Genomic DNA, 19,269 nt, shown 5'->3' on the forward strand with positions numbered 1-19,269 from the left:
CAGCATCACAACCTTTACTTTGTAAAACAAATGGCTGCTGATAGGAGCAGCTTTTTCCCCTCATGTTGGAGTTTGTTAAAGATGTGATTTGACCTTTACGTTTTCCAGGTGAAAAATCTACAGAAAGTCAGGAGCTGTTTCTCAATACCCAAGAACACAAGTTAGTACTTGTTCTTGCTTGTGTGGACTTCCTGAGAACAGAGAATCCAGCACAATCATTCTACAAATGGAGGCAGTGCAGTTGATAAAATCACATCTCAGCTCAAGTGTGTTTTTACTGTCATTCCCTCCCAATTTCATTGATTAATATTTACAACAGAAATTACTCAATTTCCTTAGAATTAAAGTAGATTATTTGTGTTTTTAAGCATTTTGACAAAATGTTTGGCTATAACAGGATCATTGATGTAAAATTGATTAAAAAAGATGCAGTAAAAACTGGACTGATTTATTCATTACATGCATACACGCGCCATATAAACTACATTATCTAGAGATGCTGATTACTACTATATAAATCCTTTTTTTTAGATGTACAGAACATCTGCTTGCCTTTCGTGTTCATGGCCGTGGTCTTCTAACATTCAGAGATTTACTGATCTGCTTCATAGTGTCTAAGCTGACAAATGAGTATTAGGGCCATATTAAGAAAAAAAATGTATTGATCATTTTGAGAGTAAAGTTAAAATACTATTTTAAGAAAAAAGTTTAAATGTGGAGGTTACCATTGTTTCAAGGCAGTCTTTCTTGGAACAACCATATACCCCCTTTAAAATGCCTTGTGTAGATAAGTTAGTAAAATCGTACTTTTCGTTGCAAGAAAGGAAATTATTTCCTTTTTTAGCAAACACAGTGTGGTGATAAGTATAAGGATGTTGAAAGGATGGTGCAGAAAGCTGCGTCAGGTCAGAAGCAAAAAGCACAAAAATGTAAGAGTTGGCCTGATTTGTATAAAATGAAGTTGCTGGCAGTGGACAGATGCAGGGATACCGATGGTTACACTTTTTAAATGAAAAGGATGTATGTTTTATCACAAGACAGTAAGATGGCTGATCAATTTCTTCCACTAACTCATCTACATAAGGCATTTTCTAGAGCAGCCTACACATAACGTCCATATTTTGACTTTTTTCTTGAAACCGAATGTTAACTTCGAATTATTCCTTCTACGCTTGACAATATCCTTAGTCGAAGTCAGCAGCAAGTCACCCGCACTATACACAGTGTAGGTAGAGCACTGTTTTCCCGTCCTGAGTCGCCTGACAGTATGCCAGAATTTCTTTGAGGCAGTCCAAAAGTCTTTTTCCGTGGGCTCTCCAAAAGAATAAAATTGCAGAAACAAGCAGCAGAAATAAGCTTTCTCCAAAGGGTGTCTGACCTCTCCCTTAAGAAATAGGGTGAGGAGTTTGGTCATCCGGGAGGGGCTCAGAGTAGAGCCACTACTCCTTCACATTGAAAGGAGCTGAATGAGGTGGGTCGGGGATCTGACAAGGATGCCTCCGGGCACAGTCATTACATCACTGAAACACAAACTTCATCTCTCTTAATAAAAACATTAGACATGCACAGTTCAGTCTGCATATTGAACAGAAACAAACATGTCAGATGTTAGAACTGTCTTGTTAATACCATAATATTTCAAACCTTACAGTTTCAGCCGTCATCTGTCATTGCCGCTTTTGATTTTGGATGAAATGCATTCTGAAAAACTTGGCTGCACCAAGCACACAAAGGTCACCCCCAGTGCATGCTCAGCAGAATGGGCAAAGTGAGAACATCTGGATGTTTTAAGCCTGCATGACTTGAATTGAATTGGAGTAGTACTTGTGAAATGTCATCAGTTGCAGCCCAAGTCCACAAGAATACAGGTATACACAAGTATGTATATTGAGAAACAACCAAGATCTTGAAGGATTGCACAGGAGCGCGCCTCAGGTAGGTGAAAATCCCTCTCGCCCCTCTGTCCGACTTAAGTGGATAAGGACAGACACACATACATTTTAAAGAAATTTAATGGCAGCTGGAGCTGCGTGATCATTTCCTGTAAAAAGTGCAATTAACTTTACTGTAAACACTTTTTACATCCTCGTAATTTGATTTACAATAAAATTGCTGTAACTGGATTTTACTGCAGTTTGCTATAATTTTTATTTACAGTAAAGCTACAGTAAATTTTATTAACAGTAAATTTACTGTAAATTTAATTGGTAATTATAGCAACCACTGTGAATTTAAATTAGCTTTGCTGTAAATTCAACAGCAAATTCCTGGCAGCAGGACGTTATTTTAGAATTTACAATAACCAATTTGCTATATTGTCTATATTTTACAGTTACTGTATTTTTTTTAAACTATCTGTATTTAGATCATTTGTAGCGTATCTTTATTTAAAGTAGGTCTTTATTTACTGTATCTTTATTGATAAAATTCTTAGTGTTCTCCAGTTTAATTTATACTATTGCAGGACTAAGATAGTAAAGCACTATAAACTACATCTGACTCCTGTTCCTTCAAAAGGCAGTTGATCATGAATATTTCTCCTTAAAACATGCTTTTTAATTGTTGAAAGTACAGTTTACAAATGTGTAAGAAAAAACTGACGTGTTTATAGTAGAAACTGAAAACACTGTCGTTTAATTGTTTGTTGCTTAATTACTTTGGAATTTAGAATTGGCTTCAAACGCCATTCAGAGGCACTTTGTATATAACTTAAAATATGTAATATTCAATACTGAACTTTGATACAGTACTGTATATTTTATTTAATTCTTTGCATTTTTTTTGAAGAAAAGTTTATTTCAATGTTTTTACATTTCAGAGAACATAATATTAGATTCAGCGATTAGTTTTAGTTGGATAACCTTATCAATTTCCTGCTTTAATTCTAATGCCACACCCATATAATTTTTTTTAATTGATATACAAACAAACATAATCATAGTGGTTCTTACACCTATGATGCCTTTGAATATCTTTCTTTTGTTCAAAGCTGTTATTTCTAAAGAATGACTGGACTTTGTTGCTCTGAAATAACCTTGCCAATATTGACAAATTAAAATGTCAGTCTTGAATTTGCTACCTGAGTGTTAGTAAGTGCTAAAGAAACTTTATAAATGTTTTGCGGCACAAGATTAATTGTCTGTTTCCTCACTCCCTCTCTGTTTGTCCAACTTTAAGTCAGAGGACCTCGGAGCTTGTGCCCAATTTGAAGCCAGTCGAAATGCAAGGAATATGATGCCTAGCGCCAGCTGTGGCATTTTCCCAGAGTTCACCCTGAGGAAGCCGTCCTCGGAGACCGACATTGAGAACTGGGCATCCAAGCACTTCAATAAACACACACAGGTATTCACAAAAATATAAAACACAAGCCTGTTTCCTTTTAGTGATTCTGAACCTGATATCTCTACTGTATAAAAACGCTTTATGTATCCTATACTTTATTCTAATGGTCTGTTTTCAAGATCTCTAAAGGAAGTTTCATGCTTTTTAATTAATTAATTTCTATGCATGTGAAACAAATAAATTAACAGTCAATTAACATTATAGTAAGACTGTAATAACAGCATTGCATTAATAACACTGTTGATTTAAATGATTCTGTTGATGGTGTCACATACTGACAGTAAAAAGGTTTTATTATAATAAATAGACAGTAATTATCTACCCAAAGCGTAGACACACCTTTGGATCTTCAGGTTGGGGGTGTCTGTATTCAGAAAGGGTCCCTAGGCTACACCCCCTATGCTAATAAATCATACTTCACATACAAACGAAGACATACCGACTCGGACTTGCCTGGATTCAAAAGGTTAGGTCAGGTGTTGACGAACCAGGACACACTAATGAGAAGTGTGCTGCTGGAACATGAAGGCACAAGTGGGCAAGAGATAAACACAAGACATTGTTGGAATGCTACTACACAAGTAACCCCAGCAGAAGGGGTTACTTGAAGAGGATGTGCAACCTATGGATTTTTTGATACCCGAGCAAGGCACAGAAAGGAATTGGGAGGAATACCAAAGGAGTGAAGGAGTACTGGTAAACAGAGCAGTGGCCTGAGACTGCAAGGCTAGGCTGACCCTCAGAGCCTTCATCAGGAACTTGTGACATACAACACTAGAAGCCATCTTCAAGCCCATAGCACGAGTTGCCATCAAATGCTGGATCTACCAAGGAAATGCACTGTCCCCACTCCTATTCTGTATAAGCCTGAGCCCTCTCAGTGAGATCATTGACAAGACTGGCTACGGACTTGTTCACTGGTTTTATTACTACGGAACGGAGCAATCTCCTGCAGAGGATCAGGCAAGTTCTAAGAAGTCAGCTGAACAGTAAGAACAAGATCCTATCTGTAGGTAAGAACGCCTATGCCCAGGCAGCAGAAACCCAAGAAAGAAGAGGAGGAACCAACATGAAAAGATAGACCCCTGCATGGTATGTACCACCAGCAGATAGAGGAAGTAGCTGACATCCAGAAATCCTACCAGTGGTTGCAAAAAGCTGGACTGAAAGACAGCACAGAGGCACTAATCGTGGCAGCACAGGAACAAGCTCTGAGCACAAGATCCATAGAGGCTATCACACAAGTGCAGGCTGTGTAAAGATGCCCCTGAGACAATCCAGCACTTAACAGCAGGATGCAAGATGCTAGCAGGGCATACATGGAACGCCATGACCAAGTGGCCGGCATAGTGTACTGAAACATCTGTGCCGAGTATGGCCTGGAAGTCCCGAGGTCAAAATTGGAGGTGGTGGAGAATGACCGAGCTAAGATCCTGTGGGACTTCCAGATACAGACAAAATGGTGGTGGCTCACCAGCCAGACATAGTGGTGGATTAACAAGCAGAAGAAGACGACCGTAGTGATAGATGTAGCGATACTGAATAACAGCAACATCAGGAAGAAAGAACGCAAACTGCACTTCTCCAGTCTGAATGACATTCCAATGTCACTGCTGCAGATCCCAGTGGTGTGGGTCAGTGAATCGATGTCTCAATAACTCCTGGCATTTAGCTTGATGTTGTTGGTATTAGAAGCCAGTCTTGTTTAATCGTCTCACTGAAGGGGTTCAGGCCTATGCAGAACAGCAGTGGGTACAGGGCAGATCCTCAGTATATCCTGCATTTGATGGTGACTTGTGTATTTGGGTTGAATTTGACCTCAAGTGTTTTTTGCCACATCCCCATCGAATTCCTGATGAAGGCTCTTGAGGTCATGTTGATGTCGAAGGCATTCCAGCATCCATGTGTAAGCCACTGAGTTATATGTTTTTGGGCGGTCCACTGGTTGGTCAGTCTGGTCTTACAGTCTTGAGTGACAACTCAAGACTACCAGGGGCTGGGACCCTCTGGTGTTTCTGCCGGTTCCTTCCTGAGCCCCGCTTTTGCTAAATTCTTATACCTAATAATGAATGCAATCTGTAAGTTGCTACAGTGGACAATGAAACAGACAGTAACAACAATCCCCCTGCAGTTTCTCCAGAAACGGTCATTTTGATTTCAATCTGTTTCTGTTTTAACCATCTGTTCCCCCGATGGTTAAAGCTTGCTTCCAGGTTGTTAATTAGAAGGTCTAACCCAGATGGATTTAATGTGTTTGTGAATGGTAGCAATATCTTGATGAAACGCCTGTAGTCATGTAAAGTACATGCTAATTTCTCCAAGGTCAACCTTTCTTGCTATATTCAGTAGAGGCATATTCAGCTTTGCACTGTCAGTAGTTTATACACTTGGTGCAACTGTTGCTAAAATTTAGTGAAAGAGTGATGACCTCATATCATATCCAAACTGATAATCTTTACCTTTCACTTAACTTAAAAAATATCTCAAAGCCTTTTAGGGCTATGAATATGTAATATTTTCAACAAAAAAGGGAAAATGTACAACTATAATTAAATTAAATAAAAATTTAATTTATACAATGTCAGTTCATAGCAACGGGTTCTTCAATGGCTATATACTGTAAAAAAAAGACCTTAATGAATTTAAGATGATCCCCATTAACAAGTATTTGGTGACAGTAGTGCAGAAGAAATCCTTTTAACAAGAAGAGACTTCAGGAAGATGCTCAGGGAATGGCAGCCATAATTCTCTGCTGAGACAAGGTTAATTAAATGTCAGTTACTCTCTTAGCATCTGTTTCTGTGTCACTTAAACAACTTTATATTTCTCTCAATCCCTGATTTCTTTCCTCAGGGTCTTTTTAGAAGAAAGGTCTCTATTGCCAACATGTTGGCCTGGAGCAGTGAGCCTATCAAGAAGCCCATGATTGTGACTTCAGACCGCAGCGTGAAAAAGGAGGCAGTCGAGATCTTTAAACTCATCCAGACCTACATGGGAGACCGTCGCTCCAAGGCCGACCCCCTTTCTGTGGCTCTGGAGGTGAGTTTTTCCTAACTTTCTCATTATGTCCTTATAAATAATTTTATTTCAGCACCTTCACTAGAAAACTGACACTGAGTCCAGAAGTTTGGTACAGTGTGTACACAGCCACTGTGCTGTTTAAAAAATGAGTAAACTGGCCAAATATAGGCCACAAGAAGAACTGGAAGGCCAACAACCCTATTTACACTAAAGAAGGATAATATGAAAAAAATATCCAGTGACCTGAAACATTCAGACTTTTAATGGAATAAAGGATCATTTTTATTTCTAATCATCATCAGAATCATAGAATAGAACAAGTCAGCCAAAGAAAGAATAGCTGTGGGAAGTTTTACACGAAAACCGAGAACTTGTCTTGAAGACTGCTTAAAGAAATTACAAGAAAGCTTCCTCAAGACAGTTCAGGCTGTACTGAACAATAAAGGCGGTCATGCCAAATATTGACTTTCAAGCTCATTTCAAGTTTAGAAACTCTGTTCGTACCCTTTACCTTATACTGTATTATATGTTTTATAGAGTTCAATAGAGCACTGTTCCATTTCCCATTTTCCTACCAACATAAAAAGAAATGAGGGGTGGATCGTGACTTTTGCACAGTATTTTAGCAAATGTTTAAAGTGAGACATTTTACTATTTCATTAAAATATTAGCTAATTTGGTTAATTGTCAACAGGTCAGTAACACGACTTGGTTTATAAAGACTATAAAAAGAGGCACAATAATGTTCCTTAATGTAAAATTGAGTTAAAAAAAACTTGAATATTTCGTTATCTACAGAACAAAATATCATCAAAAGATTCAGAAAATATGAAGTCGAAAAACCAGTATTGGGTCCCTGTGTTATTTAGGCCCTGTGGTGGCACTATATTGAAAACAGTCATTATTCTCTCATGGAAATGACTGCAGGCTCGGAAACACTTTGAGAAATCTTTGTCTGTGAACATTCCTGTGATATTCACAAATGCAGGTTAAAGGTTTATTATGCAAAGATGTGATGCGATGTTCTCTGGGCTAAGGGTCCTTTTAAAATGGACTGGGCTAAGTAGAAGACTGTTCTGTGGTCAGACGAATCAACCTTTGAAATTCTTAAAAACAAAGATACCGCATCCTCTGCATTAAATAGGAGAGAGACCATCTGGCCTGTTATTAACATTCAGTTCAAAATCCTGCACCCTGCCTATGGAACACTCACATCCAGACAACATATTTGCCAAGAAAAGCCTTGTATATTTCAGCAAGACAATGATAAACTGCATACTGGATTTGTTTCACTAACTGAAAACATCTGGCGCAACAAAGTTTTAAACATGGCTCTGTACCAACTTTTTTGAGACATGTTGCTGCCACCTAATACAAAATGACCTTATTTTTTCTTACAATGGTGCATCTTCTGATTTCCGATACTTGATATGTCTTTGTTCTATTGTGCATAAAATATTTATGACAGCTGCAAATCATTGCATTGTGTTTTCATATACATTTTACGCACCATTCCAATTTTTGCAGAATTGAGGTAAATCAGTTGGACAGAAAAGTTCAAATGACCTCAAATTTTTTTAATGTTACATGGTCCTCTGCCTGTCTGTCAGGTTGTGGTGCGTGGGTGGAGTAATCAGGGTTTGCGTGATGAGCTCTACATCCAGCTGTGTCGTCAAACTACAGAGAACTTCCGCTACGACAGCCTAGAGCGAGGCTGGGAATTGATGGCCATCTGTCTAGCTTTCTTTCCCCCAACACCCCGTTTCCACACTTACCTGGAGGGCTATATTTATCGACACATGGACCCTCTGAATGACACCAAAGGTGAGGGTCCAACACACATCTCTGCTATTTAGTACCAGTGACACATGATCTGTCTGGAACCAAGTCACTTGGATGGTATTTTACTGAGGTGGCTTTTGATGGAAAGACTTGGATAAATTACACTCTTTACTCGTATTTAGCCAAATGCTTAAAGATTGACGGGACAGCACTTCATGGTGCAAATGGATATTGACAAAGCATTTTGTAAAAGTAACACAGGAATTTTTCATTGAAAAGAAATTGACACAGCATTCGTCTTTCCTTGTCTTTTTGATTTTTACAAACTTCTCTTATTCCGTACATTTTTCATTTATATCCCCTCAACATACAGGCACAAGACACAAACACATATATTCACACATGCACAAACATTTTTTTTCTACTCTACTTTATAAATTTGCAATCTCTCATAATGACATTGCCAAGTTTTGTAACTTAGAATATCTGTGGTGTTGGAACACAGGCAGAGACTCAAAGCATCTGCCACATAAATAAACTTAAAGCTTACATTGTTTACATTTATTGTAAACTGACTCTCAGATATAAAAAAAAAAACCTTTAACCACATCTTCTCTGCTCATTTTAATTCTAGACAAAGAGGGATAGTTATTTCGCTACACAAATCAATTGCTTTTACTCATACTCTTATGCCTTTTCGTTGCGTTGTCCTGCAAAGCACTGATCACTTCCACTTGTTAAGAACTGGCATTGGCTTCAACCTCAGTCTGGACTTTAGATTGGAATGAAAGTCTCCCACCTGAGATTGCAAGACCATCGGGTGTTTCGTGGGTTGTTGTCAGGAACAGCAAGCGAGAAGATAAAATAAAAGTGGGGATGCAGAGCTGGCTGTCGCATCCAGCTGCAAAAACAACCAATGCATCTCTCAAAAACACAATGAGGAGCTATAATCAGAGATTTAATACAACTGCTTTGACCAGGAGTGTTGTCCGCTGATTGTAACTGAATCCAGTGCCTCAGTGGAGTTACCGGGCCGGAATCTACACCCCCAGGACTGGAGTGAATCTGGTAAAGGAAGGGGCGGAGCGTTCTGTCCTTATGTACTTCATAACTGATGCCAACAGTAGAATTATAGACAGTCACTCCTAACCGTACTTAGAGGCCATGTCCAGTCAGTGCAGACGCTTCTATCTACCTCGCAAGCTAATGGTGTCACGATCACTGGCGTGTGTTTTAAGGGAGGACCAGATGCAGACAGCGCAGGCAGAACTGAATTTAACAAAAGGGAGCTGGTTTATGGGGCAGATGGAAAAACATTAAAAAAGGCAATGTTGTTGCAGGGGACGTTAATAAGACATATTTAAAATCAGTACTCCCCAAATTCCACCAACATGTTAAGTGTACATGAGCAGAGGGGACAGGACAGTGGACCATGTGTAGAATAACATCAAGTGGGCCTAAAATCCGACACCCCTCCTCCACCTAGGACAATCTGACCATCTCTCTTCCCTGTCTCCACCTCCCTTAGGAAACAAACCTCTCCAAGCACCCAGGTCACTGAACCACCTAGGTTTTTCCTAACCTAATCTTGGATCATGAGTGAAGTACATGCTCTGATCTCGTAACTCAGCCTTCATGCTGAGGGACCGTTCTCTGTACATCACTGCCAGGGACAACCTGAGGAGGAGGAGCATCAAACGGGCCAAAGAAGGCCTGCAGGAGGAGTATAGAGGGCTTCCTCACTGACAACAACTCCCGCCAGGTGTGAAGAGGCATTCAAGCCCTCACCAGTGTTTGAGGCGGATAGTCTCTCAGCACATGCTGCCTACTGCCCTATCTCGATCTCTACCAGTTTGTTTACAGACCAAATCAGTCTACGGAGGATGACAGGAAGAATTAAGTGAGGATGCTCTTCATGGACTACAGCTCGGCATTCAACACCATCATCCCAGACATCCTTACCAACAAACTGGACCACCTCAACATCCCCCCTGCCACCTGCTCCTGGATCACAGGATTTCCTAACCAACTGGAGTTGAGACAGCGTACAGGGTGGAGCGAGAGAATTTGTCCCACTGGTGCTCAGAAAACAACCTGAAGCTCAATGTCCTTAAAACAAAAGAACTCATAATGGACTTCAGGAGGCAGTGACAGGTCCACTCCCCTGTCATTGTAAATGGAGAACAGGTGGAATCTGTCTCCACCTTCAGGTGTTATTTATTCCTGCTTTTATATTTTATTCTAGCACACTTGGTGTGAAGCACTCACAATTTCTTGTACATGTACAATGACAATAAATGACTATTCTATTCTATTCTATTCTATTGTTATTGGAGGAGATTCTATCACCAGACAGTTCCAACAGACATCTACATAACTCACAATCCAAAGAAATAATTAAATTCTATAGAATCATTTTATTTTTGGTGAAGATATTTGACTAAAACAAGTACCAAGTGGTGATTTAATACCTTTCTGCTGACTTTGACATATACATTAAAAAGGAGTCATCCACGTCATCTACAAAAAGCAGAGATGAGATTCTGTGGCCGCTACTTGGTTATACCTAGAAATACTGTCCATAAATGTTGTGAACAAAAGTGACAAAGAGCAGTCTCCCACTGTAAATTAGTCTAACAGATTGCTGGCAATAAGGGATCAAGCTTTCGCTGCGGTTGTACATGGACATGGAATGGCTCATAAGAACAGGCCAGACACCCCATACTCCTACAGCGCCCTCCACAAGCATACAAAGCACACGTAGATTGGTTGGACAAACTTCCACATATATTCACGCTGAAACATCCTTGAGAGGATAAAGAGCTGGCCCATGGTTCCACTACTAGGATGGAAACTGCATTGTTGTCCTGGATCTGGGGTTGTTCTAACAGACATATTGTCCTTTCCAATACCCTGGCCTAGTTGAAGCACATCCTCCAATCCGCTTTCTTAAAGATGGCATTCACCATCCCAGTCTGAAAATCCTGAGACACCACTCCAGATCTCCACACAATGTTACAGAGGAGTGTCAAACATGACATTCCTACAACATCCAGAGCCTTCGGGAGTCAAGCCTTTCTCAAGGAGGCTTGTTCCAAGACATTCAATGAGGTGAGCCTGACTACATCTACCCGGTATCTCTCAACCTCATGCACTAGCTCAGGGTCCATCCCCACCAGAGAGGTGGCGTTCCATGTCTCGATTACCAGCCTCAATAGGAGGGGATTGGTCCGCCAAGGCCTCCACTCTTGGCTGCCGCTATGATGCCCCCTGTGAGTGACAGGCCTACGGGATGTTGGGCCCATGTCGTCTCTTTGGGATGCGTCCAGCTGGGTCCCATGAACAGTATAGAGTAACTTGGGCCAACTGTTTTTGATTTAGAGTTACAGAAATAAAATTGAGTTGAATTAAGTAGTCATTGTGTTTTTACATGTCTATATCCACAAATGGTTTCCATAATGTTTACCAAATATCCAAGGAAATACAGTGTACAAGCCTAAAACTGAATATGTAAAATTCTATGTAGTATGAAAGTGAATCATTTGGTATAACCACTTTTATTCTGCAACACAACATGAACTCATTTGGTCAAGCATTCTTCTAATCTCTATTAGTAGTCCTCATAAATTGTTCTGCACGATTCTTTAAGGATATTCTAAAGTTCCTCTTTGGATGTAGACTGCCTTTTGTTTTGTTCTCCGTCCAGATGATTCAACAGTGCTTCAATAATGTTGTCCAAGCTCTGGTTGCAACTTTTGTCAAAGAGCTAGTGAGATCTAGCCTCTGCATGAGTTCAGCACTATTGTGAGGGATATACCATAATGTCCCATCATCAAGTGCCAATTTGTCTACAGCCACTTGCTATGCAAACCCTTTGAATCCTTTTATCTCCAAGTCCGTGTGCTATGGTCGGAATAAAGGATCTTTCTTAACCTTCCTCTTTTGTCTGATCATTTCCTAAAAATGTTTAAATGTACAATAATGAATTACACAGAGGTGGTGTGGGAGCCAAGTTAATATAGTACATATATTTCAGTATTTATATTTACTGTCAAACTTATTTTGTGTAATTAGTTATTTAATAAGTAAATTCATGGGTAATGAAAGTTATTTTATTGCATTCGTGTTGGCTTGGTTAAGTAAAACTGTGAATACCTTTGGTTTAAAAGTCCCGTGGAAATTTTTTCCTCTTCAGATGAACGTAGACGAGTGAAGCAATAGCTTTACATTTTCACTACATGCGACTCTGGATACCTTTGGAAAAATATTCATAACCATCTCACAGACAAACATTATGTACTTTCAATTTGTTAATATGTTTTACTCTTTTTTTAAACTCAGTGGTTCCAGTGCCTTTGGTACATTTACCCCTAACAGTGACTCAATCTCTGACTCGATTTCTAGAAGGGGAATGTGTCTTAAATGAAGCCAAATATCCTTCTGATGTGGAATGTTTTCCTTATTTACAGGCATGGTTCCAGGTTTTCTCCACTGGTGTATAATGGCTGTCACCGTGGCTCACTGGAGCATCACAGCTTTAGAAATGGCTTTATAACCTTTTCCAGACTTGTTTCTCAGGTGTTTCTTTAGATTGTGGCGTGATGTCTGGCTTTTTGAGATCTTTCAGTCTGCCGCACTTTGTCAGACAGGATCTATTTAGGTGTTTTCTTGATTTAACAGCTCTGCCAGTAATCAGGTGTGTTTAGTGAAACTGAACTCAATTACTATTTTTACACAGGACCAGTCAGGTTTGCAGAACTTTTCTCCTTTAATCAATGAAATCATCATTTAAACACTGCATTTTGTATTTACTTGGGTTATAATCTGAAACATGTAAGTGTGACAAATATGCAAAACACTAGGAAATCAGGAAGGGGGCAAACATTTTTTGGCACCATAGTAGGAATCAGTTCTTTTAACATTTACCGTTTCTCTAAGAAGTAAACTGTAGTCCTGAAGTACCTTAACGTCCTCTGATTTAACGAGCTCGGTTTCATTGACGATCCATTTCCAAAATGTTCCTGTAACAAAGCCTTAGCTTGAGTATAACTTCTTGTGCTATTTCCCTTGGGTGACCTCTTGTAAATTGCAACAAAATACAGACAGTCACTATGGCTGTCAGATTTACTTTCAGCACTATTTTTAAAGTCTCTCATAAACAACTGATGCTCCATCTCTCTTTTAGTCAGAGATTACAATTACTGTTGTTGTACTAAGTTTTTATTTCATTTTGCTTTTTCAAAACACAGTAATAGTTGCTGCCATTGCCTAAGCAATTATTGAAATTAGAAGTGGTTCTCCAAAGCAAATTATCATTGATGTACATATATTGAGCGCTGGCTTGAGCATTGAAGCCTTATTCACCAGCTCCACCTTGTCATCCACATATGGACACTTCCTACTTCAAATCTCAGATGGCAACAGCCAAAGCGCCATAATCAAATCTACAAAATGGTAATCCAACACCAGTGATTGACATCGTGAGATACAGAATCTCCACAGATTGGAAGAATGTTTGAGTTGTTGTCGTGCTAATGAATCAATTTAAGACAACTAAAACAGTCTCCTAATGTTGTTAATATGTTGTCTTTTTCTGTTGCTCAAGGTGTGGCCATTAGCAGTTATGCTAAATACTGCTACAGGAAACTGACAAAAGCTGCACTCACTGGAGCCAAGAAGGTACGGAGCGCCGTCTGTCCACATGTTTTTACTTCCCCTTTTCAACCTAGTCTTTATTGACACAAATGTTCATTTCAGTGATGCAGCCTGCAAAAGAAGAACATATAGACATGATATTTATGAGTATAAATATATTCATAAATATGTAGTATGTAGTTTAGTGTATTTAAATCTGTAAGCCTAGGAGAAACAATACCTGACTATTAATGAGGAAGAAATGGAAGGAGCAATTGGAAGAACTGTACATTTCAGCCAGTTTATTTAATAATCTAAAGCTCTTAAGAAGGTTTATTACACATTTTATACCCTTGATCGCTATAACCTAATGTCTAATAATTTTGGAAGGGCTATGTTATCAAGAAACAGATCAGTTTTGTGTTTAGATGAGCTCATCTGTGGTGAATATATATTTGTTTTCTGATGAGATGAGAATGAACTTATTTTTCCTCTCATCACAGCTTTTCCTGCCTCCCAGAGACCACATACTGATGTTCCAGGCAGGTCATTATAGTCTAAATATAAAGCCCACTCTTTTTAAAAATATTTAATAATATCTTCATTTATAAGCAATAATGTGTTAAATTTCCAGTTTTTACTTGGCTGAATGACCTACTTATGTATTAGAATTAAAGACAAGGGAGCATGATCCTTGACAGGTATAAGGTGTATTTCAGTGTCTGAAATGTCACTCAACAGTGAGCTGCTGACTAGGAAATAATCCAGACGAGAGTTAGAAAGTAAACTCATGCGAGAAGAAAGTATGTTCCCATGGTTGACGTGTAGAGATCGCCAAAATCCATAATCGCTCAAGTACTGTTTAACTATATTTGTGGATTTTTTTTCACTGACATCTTAATACTTGATACTTTTGAATGTTCCTTTAGTACTCAAAATGCTCTCAGCTCTGCCTCAGCTGCCCTGCAGTAACTTATCTGTGTGTGTCTGTGTGTGCGTTTCTGTCACACTTTTTCAGGGTGTGCAGAAACCCTGCATAGAGGAAATCAAGCATGCCAGGAACGCCATCTTCAACCCTTCCATGTTTGGGTCCTCCCTTGAGGAGGTCATGGCACTCCAGAAGGAGCGATATCCAGACCGCCAATTGCCATGGGTACAGACTCGCCTCTCTGAAGAGGTTCTGTGTCTCAATGGAGACCAAACAGAAGGCATTTTCAGGTGAGTGAGGAAGGGAGCTAATGGGACCAAATAGATGATAGAAGACTGCACAGTATGAAAACAGATGTGAGGGGAAAAAAATGAAACAAAATAAAATTAATGCTTTACAGACATTAAATTCTGTGAAGCATTTAATGACTATTTAATGTGTCATTAGTTAGTGGAACCATGCAAAATCTTACTATAAATAATTTCTTGGTCACATGCTCTTAAAGTACATAAGTCTTGGTCAAAATGTGGAGCTTGTCATGTTGCATCATGTTGCAACCACGTTTGCAACCAGGTTAAGTTTTAAGGGCTGACAAACAGTCAGTTTAAAACTCAAAGGAAAGAAGTGCAAAGTTGGGCAAGTTAATGACATATAATCTTTTAATACATACATTTGGATATCAGATTTCTCTTCTAGCCACAATTATGTGTCAGTTTTCAACATATTTTTAATGCATTTCAAAAATGATGAAGAAACATTTGTGTTTTTATAAGAGTTGCTACAAGTCTTTGTGAGCAGTTATGTGGTCAGCAGGTTGTGTGTGTTGTATCTGCTTTCTGCATGTCTGAGATGAAGCTCTTGTACATCCTTGTGTTTCTGGTTCTCACACTCTTTATGCAAAACAACTATGTAGCATAAGAAGAGGGCCGGAAGTGTAAATATCCTGTGATATTTGATCTCCAGAGTACCAGGGGACATAGATGAAGTCAATGCCCTCAAGCTGCAAGTGGATCAATGGAAAATCCCTACAGGACTGGAAGACCCACACATTCCTGGTACACATACACACTGTTGAATAGTGCTACTGAACACTGTGTCTCTGCAGCCCAGATATGATCCGCCTGCAGTAGTATGAGATGTTCAAATGACTTTCATTCCTGAATAAGTGCTTTCTTAGAAGTCTCACTTGGTGTCCTCTTCTGTATCTGCAGCCTCTCTGCTGAAACTTTGGTACAGGGAGCTCGAAGAACCGCTTATCCCTCACGAGTTTTATGAGGAGTGTATCACTCACTATGACAACCCAGAAGCAGCTGTCGGTGTGGTGCTGGGCCTGCCACATATCAACAAACTGGTGCTCTGCTATCTCATTCGATTCCTACAGGTAACACAAATATGCACAGGTTAGCACAGCTTGTCTAAGGAGCTGGAAAGAAAGCGAGTGGACTTTTTAACATTTCTTGAACACATTCCACCTCTCATCGAAGAGGCTTCTTAATTTCTAAAACCAAATGGTGGAAAATCCCAGGGATTTAAACCTAGTGGGGACTGTCCCTTAACCTGACTTACTATTAATCATGCACATCTGCCAGTGTGTGAAAAAAGGTATGGGTCATTACACTGGTTTCAGGTGAAACCAGTGTGAGACTTTGCCTCACCCTGTCATGTGACCTGTTGAGATCACCTCATGCAACATGAGTTTAGGCACCTGGGAAGGGATCTCGAGACTGAATTGTAGGGGGCTGACAGCTGATGGCATAAACCACCCACTCTGTTCAAAGGTGGTCATTCACAGTGGACATATATGGCCTATTTTTCTTCTATGTCAAAACATCAGTCTTCTCCATCCAAAATTTGAACCTTTGCATCATCCCAAGACTGACCTTTTTACTTAGAGCAGGTCATCTGCTAATTGTAAAGTTGGTGGTTCGATCCCAGGCTGCTCCAGTCAAAGTGCCAAATATGCTTGGGTAAGATACTAACCCCAAGTTCTTCTCTGATGCATACATCAGAGTATGAATGTGTGTAAATAGTAGATAGATAGAAAACACTTAGATAGAACAAGCATAGCAAAAAGTGCTTGTATGAATGGGTGAATGAGGCAAGTTGTGTAACAACCAGTCCGTTTACCGTTTACCATTTTCCAGATGTACAGCTGAAGTGGGATTTATAGTCCTGTCCGTCCCGTACACGTTTCGTTCTGGCAGATAGAAGAGAAAGGTGTTTTAAAAGGGTTACAAATATGTACAGTATGGTCCACAAACATAAATGAAGATTTATGAACGCGTGCAGTGATTTGTGTTTAACTTTTGAAGACTCACAAGCATGTGCTTCAATTCAGACTCAAATACAAAGCAATTTGACCACATATGAAACCATTTTAAAAATATGTATGCCCAAACCTGAATAAATACTGGTCATTTATACACAACTTGCCTCAAAAGGGTTGCAAATGTGTACGATATGATCCACAAGCGTAAACTAAGATTTACAAATGGTTATCTGCACAGACATTTGTGCGCACAGAAAGGTTTTTGGATGGTAAAATTATCAGATTTGTAAAGCTGAGCTTGATAAGTTGTGCTTGACGTACCTGGCTGTCTTTGGTTGTGAAGTCTTTCCGTTTTAGTCTGGGCATTAATTGAAAGTAGTAAGTTTTGGTTTGGAGTGTTGGAATTTCTGGAGTTGTCTTTCTTTCTCTTTCGTGTGTTGTGCCAACTGTGCCTTGTCCACAAACCTCTTATGAAATGGGAGAAGGTAGAAGTTTTGTGAGTTCCTGCAGGGTCAGGTTGATCTCACTTTGGAGTGCTCTTCATACTTACTTACTTTGCTCTCTATAAGATCTGCCTCAGCTCTTGTCCCTTGACTGTAGACTCAAGGTGCAATCTCTTGGGAAGCAGTCCGGATTGCATCTCAAGTTAAAGCATGGGTGGTTTCTGTAGTCCGTATATTTGAACCCTAACTAGGATTTAAATACCTGGGACTTTATAACTGAAGCGTGAGAGGTGAAACGTCTTCAAGTAATTTAAAGAAGTTGCTTTCTTTCCAAGCTCCTTAGACTCCTTAGACTACTATGACCTGAATAGAGACATGTTAGCACAACTTATACTTCAACCCCACATCCACAAAGGTTTGGATGCTGTGTGAAATAAATAAAAACAGAATGCAATGATTTGCAAATTTTATAAACCCATATTTTATTCACAATAGAACATATAAAATATATCAAATGTTCAAACTTAGACACGTTTTTCACTTTTAATAAAGATATTAGCTAATTGTGAATGTAATGGCAGCAACACACCTCAAGAAGGTTGGCACAGGGGTAACAAAAGGTTTAAAAAGTATGTTATACTAGAAAGGATGAACATTTGCAAGTAATCAAGTTAATCATCAGTATTATGACTGGGTATAAAAAGTACCTTAGAGAGAGAGTGTTTCTTAGAAGTAAAGATGGGAGAACTACTGCCTCTGTTGTTGGATCAGCCTTTATTTGTCCTTTCTTCACAATGAAACCAAGCAATGACAAAAGTTCTGCGTGGAACTCGCACTTCTCACCTTTAACGTAGAACTTGTTCCCAAGAAGTTGTTGAAGCACTTGTCAGACAAGGCTTTCATGTTCCTGGACTGACTCTGAGAAGATCAAGATGTCACTGAGATAGGTGAAGGTGAAGTAGTTAAGGAAATCTCACAGAATGCTGTTAACAAGAGCCCCTAAACACAGAAGGGACGCTGGTGAGACTGAACGTCATTACCAGATACTTTTGGAGAAGATTGTTCTCCAAAACCATCAAGCCAACCATCTGGTTCAGAAGACGACAAATGAAACTGGTATTTGTTTTTAAATTGTGATTTTTCTCAGACCAGTGAAATAAATACAGGGATGGAGAGTTTTGTATTTCTTTTCAACCAAAAAGAAACACCAAATGGTGAAGAAGAGGGACGGATGATTCCAGGTGCGAGAGAGTCAGAGATATAAAATTTTAAACATTAAATAAAAAAATATTCATAACCATCTTACTGATGTAACATTATGTCCAGCTACTTTCGGTACCATTGATATGTATTTAGACTCTTTCTCCTCTTGATCTTTCTGAATTAACTTCAGTCATTACTTCCTCCTAACCATCAATGAGTCTTTTAGACCTCATTCCCACAAGACTGCTCAAAGAAGTCCTACCATTAATTATTGTTTCAGTCTTAAATATGATCATATACACTACTGGTAAAAGGTTTCCAGGTTTCTAGGTTTTAATTAAAAAATTATGGAGTTTAATGTCTCATTGCACTCTGAAATGAAAGCATCGTACAAATAAGCAGTTGGAGTTAAAAAAGAAATCAATTTATAAACCAAAATGTTTTTTAAACTTCTGACTCATCAAAGTTGCCACCTTTGGCAGATGTAACAGCTAAAAACACCCGTGGCGTTCTGTCTACAATAGAAATCAAATATTCTTCGGAAGCTTCTTCCCTATCTGTTGTAGAAGTTCCCATAAATGTTGGCAGTTGTAGCGTGCTTTGCTTTCACTCTTCTGTCCAGTTCATCCCAAATCATCTTGATGGGG

General features: G+C 39.2%; 1 protein-coding gene across 1 annotated transcript in view; it reads left to right on the top strand.

The window, feature by feature from the left end:
• The window catches only part of arhgap39 (Rho GTPase activating protein 39), a 57,998-nt gene that overhangs the window by 29,701 nt on the left and 9,028 nt on the right, over positions 1–19,269 (top strand). Inside the window, exons 4-10 of the mRNA XM_085251503.1 lie at positions 3,178–3,342; positions 6,196–6,381; positions 7,974–8,187; positions 13,751–13,824; positions 14,798–14,997; positions 15,671–15,762; positions 15,919–16,088. Coding sequence (XP_085107629.1) covers positions 3,178–3,342; positions 6,196–6,381; positions 7,974–8,187; positions 13,751–13,824; positions 14,798–14,997; positions 15,671–15,762; positions 15,919–16,088 — 1,101 coding nt within the window. The remainder of the gene's footprint in view (positions 1–3,177; positions 3,343–6,195; positions 6,382–7,973; positions 8,188–13,750; positions 13,825–14,797; positions 14,998–15,670; positions 15,763–15,918; positions 16,089–19,269) is intronic.

This window comes from Mchenga conophoros, linkage group LG17 (genome assembly GCF_057382185.1).
Source record: "Mchenga conophoros isolate Kocher_MC1m ecotype Shallow Benthic linkage group LG17, M_conophoros_male_GT1.1, whole genome shotgun sequence".
NCBI classification, from domain to species: domain Eukaryota; kingdom Metazoa; phylum Chordata; class Actinopteri; order Cichliformes; family Cichlidae; genus Mchenga; species Mchenga conophoros.